Raw genomic sequence first — 21438 nt, forward strand, 5'->3', positions numbered from 1 at the left:
TATGCAATGGGACTTTCTCCTTTCTCTGCTCAGAGAGACTTGTCTTCCTACATGCCAAGGGCAGAGTCAGGTGCCTAGGAGAAAGCCTTATCGTCCTCTCTCATGGGAGGAGAGAGGGGTACAGAGTTCAAGCCTTCCTTTCTTTCATTTGCTGACATGCCTTATGTGCCAGCCAGGTACTAGATTTACAGAATTAACAAGACAAAGTCGTTGTTCCAAAGGACCTTCCAGCCTACTGGGGGACCCAGATCTGTAAAGAGGGTGACAGGTGCTGGGCAAGTGGTCTGCCCATTCAGGCCCCAGCAGAAAAGAGAGTCAAGGAAAACAGACCAGAGCAAAGTCCCCCAGCGTGCAGGAGCCCCGGGAAGCCACATACCTGTCTGCTTTCCTGATTTTTGCTTCTCTCTCTGTCTTCGGGTGATGCTGTCTCTTAGTCGTTTAAGATTTTCCTGGAAAATTTTAGTTTGTTTTTTAAAATATACACCAGAATTATACCCTCAAGGCATTAGAGGTTTTTTTTTTTCTGATTTTATGACATTTGCAAGATATATCACATTGCAATAACATTCCCAGCATGCAAATGAGGCTGAGTGCATTTGCAATCAGCTCCCAGAGAACTTCAAGTCCTCTTAAAAGCTATGCCTGAAGAGAAGACGTCTTGTCTGCAACAAAGGGTCTCCCCTCCTCTCTGGTTCCCAGTTCCTTCCCAGCCTTATAACCCACCCCGACCTTGCACGCCCCTTAGACAGGCCAGTCTCCTACCTGCTTACAAGCTCTCCACCCTCATTCCCACCTCTGAGACTGTGTTCTCGCACATTCCCCTGACCTCGAGGGACACTGATTCCATGACTCTGTTCCAAGGCGGGGTCAAGGCCCACCTTCTAAACCACCTCCCCCCACACCAGACTGTCCCAGTCTTTAGTGATTCCCATGCCTTGTGGCACTGGGTTATGCTGCCTTGTGTGTGTGCCTCGTGCGTGTGCGTGCACGTGTGTGCGTGCGTGCGTGCGTGCGTGCGTGCGTGCGTGCGTGTGTGTGTGTGTGTGTGTGTGTGTGTGTGTAGGCTCTTCAGAGGCACTGTGAGCTCTTAAAGGGCAAGAGACCAGGTCTTGCACCTTCCTGTAATCTTGCTGTTTGGGCTATCACAGTCATTCAATAAATGTTAAACAGACATGTGAGGAGCAATATTTGTTGCTATTTTAGTTCATAAACAGCAATCACCTTGAAGTGAAGTGTCTGAGCATTCTAGGGAAATGTCCCAGGGACTAACGCTCAGACCCTCTGGCTGGAGCAAAACGCTCCTGTGAGGGAGCCACAGAGGCAGGACAGAAGCACTGGTAGGGTTGTGACTGCAGCTGAGAGACTGAGCTTGGGCCAGGAAGCAGCGGGGAGACACTGGGAGCTGGGGGCTGGCCATAGCTGTAAGGTCGGGCAGAGAGGAGGGGGAAGGAGTTGGAGGCAAGCAGACCCCCCTGAAGATGATGTGATAGGGCAGATGCAGGTGACACGGGTCAGCACGAGGATGTGGCAGAGGGAGTGCAAAGATAGGAGCAGAGGCAAGAGGAAGAACGCACGGAGCAAGACCAACCAGACACACAGCTGGCTGGACGTGGGCGAGTGTGGAAAACAGCCCAGAAGAGTCTGAAGTCCGGACATCAGCCTCTGGAAGATAACAGGGAGTGAAGAGACACAGGGAGTCAGGACAGGGAAGAGGCCTCACGGGCCTGTGTGTTGTTGGATGTGCTGCAGGTCTAGGATACCTCGGGGGACATGCCCAGCTGGTGGCTGAAAAGATGTTATTAGAGCCTCAAATGCAAGAGTCACCTGAAGAGAGAAGGAGCTGAAGGGAAGGCGCCTGCTCACGAGAGGGGAAGTAGGGAGAGAGACAGAGGAAAATGGGGCACCAAGGGGCAGCCCCTGGTATGGTCTTCACACTGTCCGGTCCTTGGACTCCTTGGCTTTGCAAGAGCCAGGAGGCAGTCAGAGCATGGAGTACTCTCAGCATTTACTATGTGCCAGGCATGCCAAGGGCTTCACAAGGTGGACATCGTCTAGCCCTCTCCCTTCACACTTCAGGGATGGAAAAGCAGAGGTACAGAGAGGCTGTGGTCGTCCAGTCCAAAGAGGCAGAGTAAGGCTGGACTCAGGCTGCCTGGCACTGGAGCCCTGGCTACTCCTGGCGACCATGCTGCGTGGCACCAACTTGGCAAGGACTCAGAAGATCAGTGTTTGGCCAAGACCAGCCTGTTCCCAGCAGTACTGCAGCCTCCCTGGGTCTCCTGGATGAGGAGGGCCCTGGGTTCCTACATCCAGACCCCTAGGGGGAGGGAGACAGGCTGGGAGAGAGGGTGACCCTGCTTTAGGAGCACTCAGAGGGCGGACACAGCATTGCGAAGGGAGCGCAGGCTCTGAAATGAGAAAGGTTTCCTTTGAATCCTGACTCTGCCTCCCTACCTCTCTGAGCCTCAGTTTTCTGTAAAGTGAAGTGAAAGTGTTAGTCGCTCAGCTGTGTCTGACTCTTTGCAGCCTTACAGACGGTAGCCGACCAGGCTCCTCAGTCCATGGAATTCTCCAGGCAAGAATGGGTAGCCATTCTCTTTTCCAGGGGATCTTCCCTACCCAGGAACTGAACCCAGGTCTCCTCCATTGCAGGCAGATTATTGTCTGAGCCACCAGGGAAGCCCAGTGACAGTTATGTCCATGCCTGCTATGAGGGGTGGAAGAGATTGGGTCCACTTGGCACTTAGCACAGTGCCACAGACTGTTGTCAGAGCTGGACAAATGCAGCTTTAGGACTCACATCCCCATGCGTCACTGTGTGGAGTTACATGTCCTCATGTAATAGCAGGAGTCTCCTGACAGCCCAGCCCTCTGATCCCAGCTTCCTCTTGAGTGGTGGTGTGGGGTGGTGTGGGGTCATCCTTTCCAGATCTTTGCATTTGCAAACATGCCTACAGTTTGTGTGTGTGCATCTGTGTGTGTGTCGGGGGGTGGAGGGTGAGGGCGGGAGGTGGGTGTGTATATACGAGAGTGTGTTTTAACTTGAGTGGTTTTATGTCAGTGACTTGCTTTGTTCACTTAAGCATAACTCTTGGGAGCCATCCAAGTTCTCTTTGAGTTCTAAGGCGATAGTTCTGTGGGAGTGTCGGCACTAGGAGTAGAGAGAAGGCCTCTGAAAAGCGAAAAGCTAGAAAGCAAAAGTATAGGGCCACGTGCAGAGGGAAGGGGCAGGTGCAGAACTGGGGGTTATAACTGAGTCTCAGTTCCTGATCTGGAGCCTCATGACAAGAAAGGCCAACCAGCTCTCTGCCAGGGAGCCATATGGTTACAGACAACAGGTGACGAATGAAAGTATGCAGTGACTCACCACGGCACTCAAACAAGCGTTCTCAGGCCCAGCCCCCGGCGTGCAGTTACAGCAGTGCACAGCACAGCCGTGGCCTCAGCCCTTCTCTACCACCTAGGGGAGAGACCGACACGAAGCAAAGTCCACGCAGAGCCAGTTACCTGCTGGAAGCGGAAGGACTCTGACCGCCTCTTCTGGTTGAGCTGCCACTCTTTGAAGTGCAGCACGGCCTCATCCACATTGACGATGCCCAGCTTCACCTGCTCCTGGAGGGTAATGAGTTGGCGCTGGCCTGGTGTTTTCATCCCAGCAAAGGGATCATATATGCTCGACTGAGGCCTGTCCCTCCACGGTCTGACAGGTGGCTCTGGAAAGGAAAGAGAAACTCAGTTTCCAGGCTCCTCCACTGGAGAGAGCTGACCGGGTGAGTGGGGTTCATGATGCTGGCCGTGGGCTCAAGAGGACATGCCTCAGAAGAACAATCACATGTGGAATCAAGACAAAGGAGATGCTAGGTAAAATCAGAGAGAGGGACGCAGCTAATAATTTCAAAGCCTATGACACTGAAGTAGAAAAGGTCACAACATTTTAGAAAGGTATAGCAACTAGGGGGTGCTTCCCAGCTGGCGCTGGTGGTGAAGAACCCGCCTGCCAATCCAGAGGCATAAGAGATACAGGTCCAATGCCTGGGTGGGGAAGATTCTCTGGAGGAGGGCATGAAGATCCACTCCAGTATTCTTGCCTGGAGAATCCCGTGGACAGAGGAGCCTGGTGGGCTACCATCCATGGGGTCGTAAAAAGTTGGCCACAATGAATGACTTAGCACACATGCATCCACACAGCACCCAGTAGCCAAGTCAACATGAGTTACTGAGAAGCCTTTAGACCAGCGTTTCTCAGCCTTGGCACTATTGACATTTCGGACGAGGTAATTCTTGGTTGGGGTTGGCTGGCTATCTTGTACACTGTAGGATGTTTAACCTTATCCCGGGCCTCTACCCACTTGATGATAATAGCATCTCCTTCCTCAGCTGCCACAACAAAAAAATGTCCCAGGGCTTCTCTGGTGATCCAGTGGTTAAGAATCTGCCTGTCAATGCAGGGGACACAGGTTCTATCCCTGATCTGGGAAGATTCCACATGCCATGGGACAATTAAGTCTATGCATCATGACTACTGAGCCTACGCTTTAGAACCCAACAGATGCAGCTACTGAGCCCACATGCCTGAGAGCCCATGATTTGCAACAAGAGGAACCACCACCAACGAGAAACCCACACACAAGTAGAGAGTAGCCCCTGCTCACCACAACTGGAGAAAGCCCGGGCACAGCAAGAAGACCCAGTGCAGCCAAAATAAATAATATATTTTTTTAATGTCCCAGATGTTGCCAAATGGCAGGGTGGGGTGGTGCTGGCGAGTGGAGGAGAAATCACCCCCAGTTGAGAACCACTGATTCAGACTCTTCTCCACTCCCAGAAGAGAATATACAGGAAAGGCTAACCGGGATGCTTCTTCCAGCACTTCCAGCCCTCCCCATCCTGCTTGCCTCCAAGCAGCATAGGGCACAGTGATTGTGAACCTACAGGCGTGAAATGCCTGAGGAGACTGGAAGGCTAATGGAATCATGACCCAGGTCCAAAGTCACCAGGTAAAAATTAGGTGCTGGGTCCCAAGTGACTCTCCTTGGGTTGTTCATGCTTTAAATGTTCTAGGGAAGGAAGTATGACGCCAACTCCTCTCTCTCCAGGCTGTGTGGCTCCTCTAAGTTCTGTGGGGAGCAAGCTATACTTGCAGAAGTGATGGAGCCACTGAGCACATGGGAACAGCGTAACATTTCACTGCTCATTTCCCATAGGGCTATCTTTGATTCTAAATTTCTCCAGGAGGGCCTCATTTGGACATTGTGATTCAAGGAGGTGGCATAAAGAAAAAAGAGAGATGACTTTACCCGGTGGGTACTGAAAAAGCTTCAGAGAAAACTTATCCATCATTCTTACCACTGTTCTCTCTGTCCACACACACTCACATGCCTTTCTCCCAGGTTTGCCCTATAATCTTTAATTATATTGGGAGATGGAGTGTGGGGACAAAATAAAAATGCACAAGTCAGTCAGTTCCAGTCTCCTACTACCAAAGACTTTAGGGATGCTTTCCAGTGTTTAGATGGTGTCATGGCTCCTTTTCAAAAGAATCATCTTTGGGATACTACTGAAGGCCTCTGTTTAGCACAAGGAAATGTATCGAGAACAAAAGAGCACTTATCTCTTCAAACTTCCTTTAAAAAGCTTTCCAAAAAAATGTCACCCAGTGACAAACAAAATGTCTCAAGTAAAAGTTGAATTAAAGTATACTTTAGCTAATACAGATAGCCTAGGTAAATAGCACGGTAGGGCTGGATCACTAGGTAAAGACTGGGTGCGGGGCTGCCCACTTTCATCCTGTTGGTATCGTTTCAATGTCTAAACAGTATTTTAGTGTGCTGTTACAGACACTTTCTCAGGTATTAAAGTCAGCGGCATGATCAATTGGTACAATGTTCTAAGGCACCCCAATCTCTTCTCCTCTCCTTTCACCTTTGGTACAGTTCCACTTCAGATATTTCTTGAACCTCTGTTTTTCAAGGCTAAGGAGGGATTACACCTGGAAATCTCTGAAACATGATCACTGCCACCACCAAGAAGTCCAGGTCCTGCAAAAGAAAGCTGAGGACATCTGCTTACCTTTCCTCATGCTCTCTGAGGTAACATAGAAATTCCCAGGCTTCTCTTGACTTTTTTCTGCAAAAACTGTGAGATAAAGAGCACTCTAAGTGAAGCCAAATAGTACCTCTTTCTAAGAAGCTTTATAATATTTTATACATTTAGCAGAAAAATTACCAAAATCTTGTCCAAAATAAATAATAATGGATCACAGCTTGGACCACTGTATGTAGTTCTATAAATCAAGATTCTAGAAAGTGAAGTGTTAGTTGCTCAGTTGGGTCTGACTCTTCGCAACCCCATGGACTGTAGCCTGCCAGGCTCCTCAAATACTGGAATGAGTTGCCATTCCCTTCTCCAGGAGGTCTTCCCGACCCAGGGATTGAACCTGGGTCTCCTGCATTGCAGGCAGATTCTTTACCACTGAGCCACCAGACAAGCCCCTTTAAAGGAGACAACCAATGAATGGAAGCTCTAGGGATTACAACATGGAGACAGGTCAAACAGACAAGGTCTCAAACCAGAAAGACAAAGCCGGGCAGAGGACATAATCGGCATTTATGAGATCATTAAGGAAAAGTGTAATGTGAACAAGGACGTGTACTGGATCCTTGAATATTTGAAGCAAGCCATGGAACACGCCAAAGTTTGAGAATAAAAGGAAGTGCCACTTAACATGTCAACAAGTGCTGTAAGACAGAACTGAGAGCAGTGGGACGTGTGAAATGTGTGCAAGGCTCCAAAGTGACTTCGATGGTGTCACTCATGCACTAGGAATCCATAAAGGCTCATAGGGAACCCTGAGAAGTGACAGACATTCACTCAGTGGTAGGACTAACAAGTGGTTAAGGCTCCTTGGGCTCTGCACATGACTCCCTGCATTTAAACCCTGTTGCTACCATTTACGAGCCACGTGATCTAAGACAAGAGGCTTGAACTCTTCTTGCCTCAGTTTTCTGATCTGTAGAATGAGGATGATATTGTACCCTTGGCTATGGGTTGTTGTGAGGATTATATGAGTTAATATATGGAAAGTGCTCAGAACAGTGCCTGGCATGTGCAAGCACTTCATGTTAGCTTTTATTATCATTGCATGAGTGCTCAGTCACATCAGTTGTGTCTGACTCTTTGCAGCCCCATGGACTGTAGCCCGCCGGGCTCCTCTGCCCATGGAATTCTCTAGGCAAGAATACTGGAGTGGGTTGGCATTTCCTTCTCTAGGAAATCTTTCCAACCCAGGGATCAAGACTGCATCTCCTGTGTCTCCTGCACTGCAGGCAGAATCTTTACCCTCTGAGCTACCTGGGAAGCCCTTTATTATCATTATTCATTTCTAAACCTTGAGATTGATGCCAATAGGACAGAAACCCCAATAAAAAGGATGTCTATATAGTGCTTTATTTGAAAAGACCCTGATGCTGGGAAAGATTGAGGGCAGGAGGAGAAGGGGACGACAGAGAATGAGATGGTTGGATGGCATCACCGACTCAATGGACATGGGTTTGGGTGAACTCCGGCAGTTGGTGATGGGATAGGGAGGCCTGGCATGCTGTGGTTCATGGAGTCACAAAGAGTCGGACATGACTGAGCAACTGAACTGAATTCCCACGTATTATCTCATCTGACCTTCATAATAAGGTTCTGACAGAGTATTACTAGGCATCAATTTATACATATATTATTATGATACATATTTCATAGGTGAGGAAACGAAAACTAAAGAGGGTGAAATGACTTACCCAATGTCTCATTTTGTAGAGTTGAAAATGCAAGAGCTGAGACTTGAACCCAGATGTTCTGGCCTCCTAACCATTGCCCTTTTGTCATCTCCTGCCTCTCTCCTTTCCTTTGCTCTCCACAATTTCACAGCAAGTCCTTCAGGGCTCTTTAGGAATTGCCTGTGCCCCTTCTAACTGAACTCCCCACAATGAGCCAGAAGATCACGGCAAACCACGAGGACTGAGGGCACTAGACAATATGTAAATATCTTTCCACTGCATTTCTACCCAATTAGGATTGCTAGATTTAACAAACCAAAATATAAACTGAAAACAAGAGTGCCATATTTGGGACACACTTACACTAAGGAATTATTTGTTGTTTTTCTGGAATTCATACTTAATGAGATACAGTTGTATTTTTATTTGTCAACCGCAGCCCGGTTACCTGGGGCTCTGGTTGAGGGCTATCTTCCTAGTTTATAATCTTTTGCCATACCTTCCACAACCTGTCATACTATTAAACATGAAATGGAGGTCAAGTGCACAGATCTAGCAATTCTTACACTCATATAGTACTTGTAATCATATTAATAAAATCAAGTCCTGAAAGATAGTGAAACTTACAATGCTATGGCAACTAATGTCCCAGGGGTCATTGTGAAGAACTCAAAACTCAATTATCATCAGCTTTTATCAATGTAGGTAGGTAGGTAGATGGAGAAGGCAATGGCACCCCACTCCAGTATTCTTGCCTGGAAAATCCATGGACAGAGGAGCCTGATGGGCCGCAGTCCATGAGGTCGCTAAGAGTCTGACACGACTCAGTGACTTCACTTTCACTTTTCACTTTCATGCACTGGAGAAGGAAATGGCAACCCACTCCAGTGTTCTTGCCTGGAGAATCCCAGGGACGGGGGAGCCTGATGGGCTGCCGTCTATGGGGTCGCACAGAGTTGGACATGACTAAAGCGACTTAGCAGCAACAGGTAGGTAGATAGCCTATCATTGTGGTTGCAAACCAAGGTTGTATAAAGAGAGACTCCCTGAATTCAAATCCTAGCTCTGCTACATGGTTATCAAGCAACCTCTGTAAGCCTCCATTTTTCTCATCTGTAAAATGGAAATGATAACGGCCCATACCTAATAGATTATTATGACATATTTCAAATAAAGCACTCAGTAGGTTTCAATAAATGTTAAATATTTAAAATTAATAATAATAGTAATAGTTTCAGGAGATAACAATTACCAGGGATCTTGCTATTTGGAGTAGAGAGACATCTTATTTATCTCTATCTTCCCATTATGCACCAATTCCTGCAGGAAGGCCAGAACTGAATCTGACCACTGCCCCTAGTCTAGTTCCAGAATCTGCCCCAAACACTGACCCTGTCTCCGGGGACTGGTTGGAGACCATTCAGGAGGGAATACTTGCTAAGCAATAATTCAGGAGGTAGAGGATCCAGGGAATTCCTGCTGAGAGGCCCTGAAGACCCCACTGGGCATCATTCCCTGCCACACTTGCCTTTAGAAATGTATGATTCATTGTCAGATAGCTGGTGAGTGGCAGATGTGCTGGCCTCTGGTCTGGGCACTGGGACAGGGGGCCTGTTGGTCAAGTCCACTGACAAGGCCTCATCATCATCCACTGTGTGATATACATCTTCTTCCTGACCAAGATGGTCTCTCTCCAAACTGGACATTCCCGTGCTGTTGCCTAGAAGCAGAGAGAAAGGTGACTAAAACAGTTGTCAAACCCTGGGACGCCCAACTCCTGCAACCAGCTGCCCTGGATCCCAGCCCTGCCCATCAGTAAGCTGATAGCCTCCGCATTAGGTAGGGCCTGGCAGCCAACCAGGCCAGGGACCAGCCTCACCTACCAGCACCTCCACAGCAGTTGGCCCTGCCACAACAGAAAGGTTCATATAGCCCAAGTAGAAGGCACAACTAGAATATATAGCTCTGGTGACCAGAAGGGCGTATGCTACTGGGCCCCATAAATATCTGCTATATAAGGCCACTTCTCTAAGATTGGGAAACATTTCCAAGCTGCCAAATGCACAAAAATTAAGAGAGAGAATTATTCAAAATGAAGGGCAGAGAAATACATGCCAAACAAAGGAACAAGAAAACCCCCAGAAAAAGATTGGACAAAGTAGATTTTAAAACAAAGACTGTAACAATAGACAAATACAGACAGTACCTAATGATAAAGAGAACAATCCAATAAGAAGATATAACAATTAAAAGTATGTATGCATCTAACATAGGAGCACTAAATACATACAGAAAATATTACCAGCATAAATGGAAAGATTGACAGTAATACAATAATATAATACAATAATAGGAGGCTTTAACATATCACTTACATTAACAGATACATCATCTAGTCAAAAATTCAGTAAGGAAACACTGGCTGTAAATGACATATTAGACCAGATAGACTTAATATATATATAAAGGTCCATATAGTTAAATCTATGGTTTTTCCAGTAGTCATGTATTGACGTGAGAGTTGGACTATAAAGAAAGCTGAGCACCAAAAACAGAAATATAGATCAATGGAACAAAATAGAAAGCCCAGAGATAAATCCATGCACCTATGGACACCTTATCTTTGACAAAGGAGGCAAGAATATACAATGGAGAAAAGACGATCTCTTTAATAAGTGGTGCTGGGAAAACTGGTCAATCACCTGTAAAAGAATGAAACTAGAGCACTTTCTAACACCATGCACAAAAATAAACTCAAAATGGATTAAAGTAAGACCAGAAACTATGAAACTCCTAGTGGAAAACATAGGCAAAATACTCTCCGACATAAATCAAAGCAGGATCCTCTATGAGCCACCTTCTAGTATATTGGAAATAAAAGCAAACATAAACAAATGAGACCTAATTAAACTTAAAAGCTTCTGTACAACAAAGAAAACTATAAGCAAGGTGAAAAGACAGCCTTCAGAATGGGAGAAAATAATAGCAAATTAAACAACTGACAAAGAATTAATCTCAAAAATATACAAGCAACTCCTGCAACTCAATTCCAGAAAAACAAATGACACAATCAAAAAATGGGCCAAAGAACTAAACAGATATTTCTCCAAAGAAAACACACAGAGAGCTAACAAATACATGAAAAGATGCTCAACATCACTCATTATCAGAGAAATGCAAATCAAAACCACAATGAGGTACCATTTCACACCAGTCAGAATGGCTGTGATCCAAAAGTATACAAGCAATAAACGCTGGAGAGGGTGTGGAGAAAAGGGAACCCTCTTACACTGTTGGTGGGAATGCAAACTAGTACAGCCACTATGGAGAACAGTGTGGAGATTCCTTCAAAAACTGGAAATAGAACTGCCATATGACCCAGCAATCCCACAGCTGGGCATACGCACCGAGGACACCAGAATTGAAAGAGGCAGGTGTACCCCAATGTTCATCACAGCACTGTTTATAATAGCCAGGACATGGAAGCAACCTAGATGTCTATCAGCAGATGAATGGATAAGAAAGCTGTGGTACATATACACAATGGAGTATTACTCAGCCATTAAAAAGAATACATTTGAATCAGTTCTGATGAGGTGGATGAAACTGGAGCCTATTATACAAAGTGAAGTAAGTCAGGAAGAAAAACACCAATATAATATAACACATATATATGAAATTTAGAAAGATGGTAATGATAACCCTATATGCAAGACAGCAAAAGAGACACAGATATATAGAACAGTCTTTTGGACTCTGTGGGAGAAGGCGAGGGTGGGAAGATCTGAGAGAATAGCATTGAAACATGTATATTATATCATGTATATCTGTTTATCATGTATATCTGTATATTATATCATGTATATTATACATGTAAACATGTATATCTGTTTCATATATGAAACAGATCGCCAGTTCAGGTTAAATGCATGAGACAGAGTGCTCAGGGCTGGTGCACTGGGATGATCCAGAGGGATGGGGTGGGGAGGGAGGTGGGAGGGGGGTTCAGGATGGGGAACACATGTAAACCCATGGCTGATTCATATCAATGTATGGCAAAAACCACTACAATATTGTAAAGTAATTAGCCACCAACTAAAATAAATAAATTAAAACAAAAAAAGAAAGCTGAGTGCTGAAGAAATGATGCTTTTGAACTGTGGTGTTGGAGAAGACTCTTGAGAGTCCCTTGGACTACAAGGAGATCCAACCAGTCCATCCTAAAGGAGATCAGTCCTGAATATTCATTGGAAGGACTGATGCTGAAGCTGAAGCTCCGACACTTGGGCTACCTGATGCAAAGAACTGACTTATTAGAAAAGAACTTGATGCTAGGAAAGATCGAAAAGCAGGAGAAAGGGACGGCAGAGAATGAGATGGTTAGATAGCAGCACTGACTCAATGGACATGAGTTCGAGCAAGCTCCAGAAGTTGGTGATGGACAGGGAAGCCTAGCGTGCTGCAGTCCGTGGGGTCACAAAGAGTCGGACATGACTGAGCAACTGAACTAACTGACTGACTGACTGATAGAACATTGAATCCAAAAGGAGAAGAAGACACACTTTGAAGTACACACGGACTATTCCCCAGGGTAGATCACATGATAGGCTACAAAACTTGCCTCAATAAATTTATAAAGATTTAAATTGTATCAAGTATCTTCCAAAGTACAACAGGATGAAAGCAGAAATCAACTACAAGAAACACTGCAAAAAAAAAAAAAAGGAAGCTAAACAATATTCTACTAAACAACCAATGGATCACCGAAGAAATCAAAGAGGAAATAAAAAATACCTAGAGACAAATGAAAATGGAAACACAATAATCCAAAATCTAGGCAACATATCAAAAGCAGTTCTAAGAGGGAGCTTCAGGCCTACCTCAGGAAGCAAGAAAAGTCTCCAATAAACAACTTAACCTTACACCTAAAGGAATTAGAAAAAGAATGACAAAGCCTAAAGTTAGTAGAGGGAGAGAAACAATAAAGATAAGAGCAAAAATAAATAAAATAGAGACTGGTAAGTATTTAGCCATACTCATCAAGAAACAAAGAAAGAAGTCCCAAATAAATAAAATCAGAAATGAAACCAGAGAAGTTACAACTGATATCACAGAAATACAAAGGATCACAAGAGATTACTACAAACAATTATACATCAATAAAATGGACAATCTAGAAGAAATTGATAAATTCCTAGAAACATACAATCTTCCCAGACTTAATCAGGAAGAAATTGAAAATATGAACAGACCAATTATCAAGAATGAAACTGACTATAATATCATATATGAAAAGAATCGCCAGTCCAGGTTCGATGCATGATACTGGATGCTTGGGGCTAGTGCACTGAGATGACCCAGAGGGATGGTATGGGGAGGGAGGAGGGTGGGGGGTTCAGGATGGGGAACACGTGTATACCTGTGGCAGATTCATGTTGATGTATGGCAAAACCAATACAATATTGTAAAGTAATTAATCTCCAATTAAAATAAATAAATTTATTTTTTTTAAAAGAATGAAACTGAAGCAGTAACTTCACAAATTTGTAACAAACAAAAGTCCAGGACCAGACAGATTATAAGTAAATTCTAGAAAACATTTAGAGAAGAGTTCACATCAAAAATTTGCAGAGGAAGGAATGCTTCTGAATTCATCTATGAGGCCAGCATCACACTGACACCTAAAGCAGACAAAGACACCACGAAAAAGAAAATTATGGTCAATATCCTTGATGAACATAGATGCAAAATTGCCCTCAGCAAAATATTAGCAAATGGAATTCAACAATGCACTAAAAGGATCATGCATCATGATGAAGTGGGGTTTAATCCAAGGGAGGCAAAAAGATTCAGTATCTGCAAATCAGTGAATGTGATAAGTCATATTAACAACTTAAAGAATAAAACTGTGTAATCATTTCAATGGATGCATAGAAAGCTTTTGACAGAATCTGACATCCATTTATAATTTTTAAAAACTCTTAACAGAATGGGTATGGAAGAAACATAATTTGGCATAATAAAGGCCACATCATATGGCTAACATCATACAAATGGTGAAAAGCTGAAATCATTTCTACTAAGATCAGGAACAAGACAATTTCATACAACATAGTATTGGAAGTCCCAGTCATAGTAATCACATAAGAAAAAGAAATAAAAGGAATCCAAACCAGAAAAGAAAAAGAAAAACTGTCACTGATTGCAGATAACATGAGACTGTATACAGGAAATCCTAAAGGTGCCATAAAAAAGCTATTAGAACTAGTAAATGAATTCAGTAAGGTTACAAAATTCAAAATTAATATACAGAAATCTGTTGCATTCACTAATAATGAACTGTGAGAAAGGGAAATTAAAACAATCCCATTAAAAGCTGCATCAAAAAGAATAAAATACCTAGGAATAAATCTAACCAAGGAGGTAAAAGATCTGTACTCTGAACATTATGATGTTTATGAAACTAATTGAAGACAACACAAACAAATGGAAAGATATACCACATTCATGGATTTGAAGAATCAATATAGCTAAAATGACCATATTCTCCAAGGCAATCTATAGACTCAATGCAACCTCTATCAAAATACCAATGGCATTTTTCACAGAATTTGGACAAATAATTCTAAAATGTGTACAGAAACATAAAAGACCCCAAATAACCAAAGTAATCTCGAAAAAGAAGAAGAAAGCTGAAAGTATCATACTCCCTGATTTCAAACTATACTACAAAGCTACAGTAATCAAAACAGTATGAAATGAAGTGAAGTCGCTCAGTCATGTCCGACTCTTAGCGACCCCATGGACTGTAGCCTACCAGGCTCCTCAGTCCATGGGATTTTCCAGGCAAGAGTCCTGGAGTGGGTTGCCATTTCCTTCTCCAGGGGATCTTCCCAACCCAGGGATCGAACCTGGGTCTCCCGCATTGTAGGCAGATGCTTAACAGACCACTGTAGACCAATGAAAAAGAATCAAAAGTCAAAAATAAACTCATGCTTATATGATCAATTATTTATGACAAAGGAGCCAAGAATACAAAGGGAGGCAAAGACAATGTCTTCATAAATAGTGGGAAAACTGGCATATATATATATATATATATATATATATATATATATATATATATATAAAATCACTATACAATACAGCCTTGATTTAATGCAACCTTTAACCTATGTATGTCCCCCATGCTCTCCTCCTTCACCAGAAAGCAAAGTCTCTTGAGGGTATTGATCATATCTTATTTTCCTTTGTGACCCTAGCCCAGTATCTAAAATAGTTCTTTGCTTATAGTAGGTACTCATGAAATTTTGGTCAAATAAAAATGAACCTGTGTATTTCAAAAGAGGTCTTGCTAAAGGCAACTTGTTTACCTAAAGCAATGGTTCCACTGGTGGGAACTTCTGGCTTACTTGTAACAGGCTGATGGGGGAGCTCATGGATCTCCTATCACACCACGTGCCATGTACATTTGTTGAGTGGAGAACCCTCATAGGTACCCAGGCAATGTCTACATTTGTTTCTTTTTCCTTCTTTTTGCTTTTCTGTTCACTGATGCAACTTACCTTCTAAAAACTTGCGAATCATAGAGTCTTTAGTAGTCCGAGAGAAACCATCCCTGGGGATTGGATTAGATGTACTGGCCTGAAGCATCTCAACATCTAGAAGGAAAAGGAGACTAAGAATTTATATGTTGTTCTTCCACACGTGCAAAGACATTTTATAAATGGATACATTGTTTGGCCAAAAAAGTTTGTTCCAGTTTTTTGTGTAACATCTTATGGAAAACGAACAAACTTTTTAGCCAGCCCAATACAAGTTTTGACAAATTAAGAGATTCAAGAATTGATTAAACCATCCATCTATCCATCCATCCATCTAATCATCCATGCATCCATGGATCCATGCAATCATGCATCCATTTAATTTACCTACTCTGTAAGGCTACCTAGTAAGTATTGGGTATAAACGAAAACAATATTTACAATCTTCAGGCCCTTTCCTGGACTACAGGACTCAAAAGGTATAAATACGCTCATTTGCATTGGAAAGAATAGGCTTAATTTTTAAATATATAATTGTAGTCTTTTGCATGACAGAAAAAAAATTGGAAGCAAAAACAACAAAGAATAGATAAATTGTAATTTATTTAAACTATGAACCATTTTGTTACAGTTAAAAGCATGTATTGGAGCTACTCTAGTACCATCTCATAAACAAACTCTTTTTAGGTCATCCATGTAATTGGTCATTTATAAGGAGGAAGTTCACAGACCTTTGATTTTTCACTATTAAGCATAAACCCATGGAGACCAAAACTATGTGAAAACTATTCAATTACTGTAGCAGATTCTACTTAAGCCTGAGTAACCAGCTGTAGCTGTTACTTTATGACTCTGAAGTATGCATTTTGGGAGCAAAATTACAGCCTTGTGTTTGAAAGTAGAGCTTTGATATTATCAAGAGTTTGCATTCAGTAAGTCATATCATACAATTACTGGGGATTTGTTTCCTTAGGCAAAATATGTAATTTGAATACTATGCTTTGAGAAAAAACATCATTTGAATTTAATCACTATACATAGATATACTGTTTCCTACTACTTTAATCTTTGGGGACCTGTTAAATACAATCTGGTGAATCTGTATGAAAAATTTATATTTATATCACATTTCCCAAGAATGTTCACTGAAAAGAGGCCTCATGTTCATAAAATCATGTTAAGGATAATGAACTTCAGATGACATAATTCTAGTTTTGAAACAAAATATTTGCATATACACAGAAGAAAGCCTGGAAAAAAAATACATCAAAATGCATATAGTGACTATTTCTGAATTAGTATATGGAGATCATGGACAATTCAGACTGTGAACATTTGATTTTCTATTTTACACTTTTCTTTGTCTTCCAGATTATCCACAGAGGCTTGTGTTGCATTCATATATGAGAAGAACCCTATCAACACTTTAAGGTCTAGGCAACTATGATCAAGTCTGTACAATTAGATTCCCAAAGCAAAAATAATTTTAGGTTATTAAAAAATAAATTATGGCTCACCTGTCAATTACCAGGTTATTGATATAATTATAAAAATACTGATTTTTAAACTTTCCAGTGAGCAGATATGGCATTATTACATAGCATAGCTTTTTACTCTACCTTATTTCAAACTTTGATGATCTTTTGATAATCAAAATATAAACTTTGTGACCATAAAACAAGACACAATATTGAGTGAAAAAGTTGCAAACTGGTGTTCGTAGTATATAAATGCATTTTATATAAAGTATTTTATGTAAGGCACTTTGCAGTATATATAGTAGTTTACATAAATTTTAAGACCTGTAAAATGATACTACATGTGGTTTATGAATTCACAAATATCTAGTAAACATATGAAAACTTGCTGACATGCTGGAAAGGGTAAATGCTAAATTCATGGTAGTGGTTACCTCTGGGAGGGAGGACAATTAGGTTCTAGAAGAGGCTCATAGGGGGATATAATATGTAGTTTAAAAAAAAAAAGATCTGAGACAAAAAAAAAAAAAGAAATATATACCCTTGATGAATCTTTTTTCCAATTCCTTTCCTTTTTTTTTACTTTTTCAGTTTAATGTTTCTTGAAATAAATGTAGTAAAGACATTACATTGAATATAATCTACCTTGATACCCTTTAGTCCAAAGCCCTGTGATTCCAAATGTGAAAACTATTAACTCAGTGAACATCTCTGGTCAACACTGCATTCTATAAAATAAACTGTAGAGATTGAGATAACTGTACTGATCCTGAAACATACCTTAAAGTATTTTAAAAATAAATTTCAGAGAAGAACTCACAATCCATTTCATAAAAACTGAAGACAAGAGAAATTCTGCTTATTTGAGATTTCTATTTAAATTGCTTAACTGTGGTTTTATGGAACACTTTCCCCATGAAGCAGAGAAGGCAATGGCACCCCACTCCAGTACTCTTGCCTGGAGAATCCCACAGATGGAGGAGCCTATGGCTGCAGTCAATGGGGTCACAAAGAGTCGGACACGACTGAGAGACTTCACTTTCACTTTTCACTTTCATGCATTGGAGAAGGAAATGGCAACCCACTCCAGTGTTCTTGCCTGGAGAATCCCAGGGACAGGGGAGCCTGGTGGGCTGCCATCTATGCAGTCGCACAGAGTCGGACACGACTGAAGTGACTTAGCAGCAGTAGTTCCCCATGAAGTTAGAAAGACATACCATACAGATGTGCCCTGCTGGTCACAGGGCCCTCCTCTACCCTCCCCACTCCTATCCCTATACACCTTCACCCCTCAGCTGCCTGACCCTGACCCAGCCAACTTTTGAAACTCCTAATTCACAAAGCAATAAAATATAGAGGAAAAGACCCTGTAGGAAAGACTTGCTTGCATCAGACACTCCTAGAGATGAGGATGGGCTTATCACTGGGCTCTGTTACACCCAGTGCTGCATCCTCCAGGAACCACAGCCCCCTCAGGCTCCAGCATCTCTAAGAATCTGGTGAGGGTAGAGCAGCATCAGGACAGTTTCGATCACCAATAATCAAACCTCCCAGGCTGGCAACACCAGAGTGCAAACCTCACACGTATAATCGGTCGCCCCCACTGAAAGTAGTAAAAGAGTCACACATGGCCTGGCTATTTCACTAACAAAGTTCAGTTTGACAGAACTGATTTCCATATTCAAGACACAGCTGAAAAACTAAAGGAGCTACAAAGAGTTAGAAAAACAAAATGTAGAAGAAAAATGAAGGCATCCAGAGCATCCCTGGCTGGATCTCTCACACTTCTAGAATAAGGATGAGGGCTTCTGTCCTGGCACTATGACCCCATCTTAACGTGCTGAGTTTTTTGTGAAGCTAAGAAAGGAAAGAGAGAAGAAAAGAATGAGCCCAGTAATAAGACATATCAACATCATGATCCCTTAATACAATGCATGGAGGAGGACGCTATGGTATTCGTGCTCAAAACTTATAACCTCACCCAGTCCACTCATAGAAAGTGTCTGACAAACCCAACTAAAGGGCATTCTACAAAATAACTGATTGGTGTTCTTCCAAAGTATCCAAGAGGAGGAATGACTGAGGAACTGTCGTTATGAACAACAGCAGACACTGCGGCTTCCTTTCTAGGATCAGCATCTAGTCCCACCTACGAACAGAAAAAGAGCCTTGGGGAAAAACTGGTGAAATTTGAACAAGGTCTAGAGTTTAGTTGGCGGTATTGCACCAATGTTCATTGCACAGCTTTAGTAACTGTGGTTATGTAAGATGTTACTATCTGAGATATCTGGATGAAAGGCATACAAGAAGGGTAACATTTTTGTAACTTTTCTCAAAATCTAAAAGTAGTTCAAAAGTTCGTTTTGTTTTGTTTTTTAAAAGGAGAAGAACAGAGAGGAGGGAAATAGATGAGAAAAGGAGAGGAAGAAATGCAAGCTCACGCTGTGGGAATGACCTACACTGACCCCTTCTTGTCCGCCTACACTATCAAGTCACCTTCCGGGAAGTCTCCTGAGCCATGCCTCCATGGGTTTGATGAACGAGGCAGGGTTACCTGTGACAAACACATCTTTTTATTCTATAATCACGCCTTCATTGGTGGTTAAGAGCATAGTTTTGCAAGTAGACAAACTAGGATCAGATAAACATCAGTCTTGAGACATTTGTAGAATTATTTCTCCTCCTTGAGGCACCCTAGTTGGATGGTGACAGATATGGGCATTTGGGTCGGAATGCATAGGTTCCAATTTTGATTGTTCCACTTCTGACTGCAGGACTGCAACACTCTGGGCCAATTCACTTCTAGATCCAACTTTGAGATCCAGCTGATCACTGGGACTTAGAAATGACCATGAGCTATGCTGGCGCCAACCTACTCAGAAGGTTGGAGGATACAGACCAGCAGGACAGTACCAAGTAGCCTTCCTCATTCAGGGAGTCTCTGGCCAGTCTCGCAACTCTCATGCAAGGAAACCAGAGCCATATCAGGCAGGTGGAGGAGATGTCCTGGTGTCTCAGAGGAGCAGCATCTTGCAACTCCTGAGTTACATCAGCACCTCCTGAGGCACAGCTTCCAAGGTCCCCTTAAGAGGCATCCAGAGACACTGCCTTCAGGGAAGCCCACTGTATGGTGCCCTTTTCAAGTATTTATAGTTTACATACAATTCCTCCTAGTTCCAGAGGCAATTTGCCAACCAATTAGGAGTCATTTTTATCATAGGCAATGTTGCCTAGAGACATAATTGACATATGGCTCTTATCAGGTTACCAGGGTAACAGAGCGGAAGCCAATGAAGGTCAAATTCTCCTGGAGAAGGGAAATGAAAGCTGTTACATTAACTCTTTGCCCAGATGATCTTGGGCCAAGTTGTTTACTTCCTCTCAGGTTCATTTTCCTGTCTCTAAAATGGTGATAATAATGATACCTTGCAGGGCCCTGTGGGGCTCCTGGACACAGAGCCTTTCTGTGCCCCAGTTTCATTGATTATAGGAAACAGCCTTCATTCAGCCTCCATGACCTTCCTGGAGTTCCAAACGGCAGATTCAAGCAGTTGTTAATCAGGGAAGGGCGGAGATGTGAGACCAGGGAGAAACAGTCAAAAGAGCCTTGGGACAAGGTCCTGTTTCCCCATCAGTGGATACACACAACATTATCTTTGAGCTCTTCTGCAGATACTGAAACTCCTTCCAGGTGGGAGAAGTGCTGCCCATAAGCATGTAGACCCCAGGCCAGTTGACTCTGAAGGTTGACAATGCTGACTTCTACTTAGCTCATCACCAACCTATCAGAAGAGTGTTCACAAGCTGATCACTCTCACTTTTACTATAAAACCTCTATCTTCTCCAAGTTGGGAAACTTAGTTTTGAGGGCATCAACCCACTATGTCCTCCTTTGCCTGGCAAAGCAATAAAGCTATCCTTTTCTACTTCACCCAAAACTCTGTCTCTGAGATCTGATTTAGTACTGGTGTACAGAGAAACTAAGCTTTCTGCATCAATAATAGTACATATCACATAGGTTTGTCATGAGTACTTTTTTTTTTTGCCACATGGTAGGGCACACAGGATCTCATTTCCCTGACCTGGGATCATACCCATGCCACTTGCAGTGAAAACATGAAGTGTTAACTGCTGGACTGCATCAGTATCTTTGAATTGGCTATTCTGGTGGCTCAACAGTAAAGAATCTGCCTGCCAATTCAAGAGATGCGAGTTTGATCCCTGAGTTGGGAAGATCCCCTGGAGAAGGAAATGGCAACCCACTCCAGTATTCTTGCTTGGAAAATTCCATGGACAGAACAGCCTGGTGGGCTATAGTCCATGGGGTCACAAAAGAGTCAGACATGATTTAGCGAATAAACAACAACAAAACAAAACAATCTTTAAATTAGACAAGGAATAGCAGATACACACTGGCCTCCACACCACTACTCTGTATTCAAGGTAAATATCTTTATTCAGTCACTACCTTCTTTGTGGCCTCAGGATCCTTCTCAACACAGCTTCCCAGGACCTCAACACCAGCTACCTGATGTGGAAATTATTTTTAAAACACTATTTGCCACAGCTGTATTAGGCAGTAAGTCCAAGTAGTAGCAGATACTACCTTCGTAAGAACAAAGAAAAGAAAAAGCTCCTGGTTGTTTCAAG

General features: G+C 42.7%; 1 protein-coding gene across 1 annotated transcript in view; it reads right to left on the bottom strand.

Annotated features, from left to right (window-relative positions):
• The window catches only part of PIK3AP1 (phosphoinositide-3-kinase adaptor protein 1), a 123921-nt gene that overhangs the window by 22243 nt on the left and 80240 nt on the right, over positions 1-21438 (bottom strand). Inside the window, exons 9-13 of the mRNA XM_069568182.1 lie at positions 15332-15427; positions 9295-9486; positions 6070-6135; positions 3508-3713; positions 377-449 (exon numbers count right to left, since the gene is read on the bottom strand). Of these exons, the coding sequence (XP_069424283.1) occupies positions 377-449; positions 3508-3713; positions 6070-6135; positions 9295-9486; positions 15332-15427 (633 nt within the window). The remainder of the gene's footprint in view (positions 1-376; positions 450-3507; positions 3714-6069; positions 6136-9294; positions 9487-15331; positions 15428-21438) is intronic.

This window comes from Ovis canadensis, chromosome 22 (assembly GCF_042477335.2).
Source record: "Ovis canadensis isolate MfBH-ARS-UI-01 breed Bighorn chromosome 22, ARS-UI_OviCan_v2, whole genome shotgun sequence".
Classification (NCBI taxonomy): domain Eukaryota; kingdom Metazoa; phylum Chordata; class Mammalia; order Artiodactyla; family Bovidae; genus Ovis; species Ovis canadensis.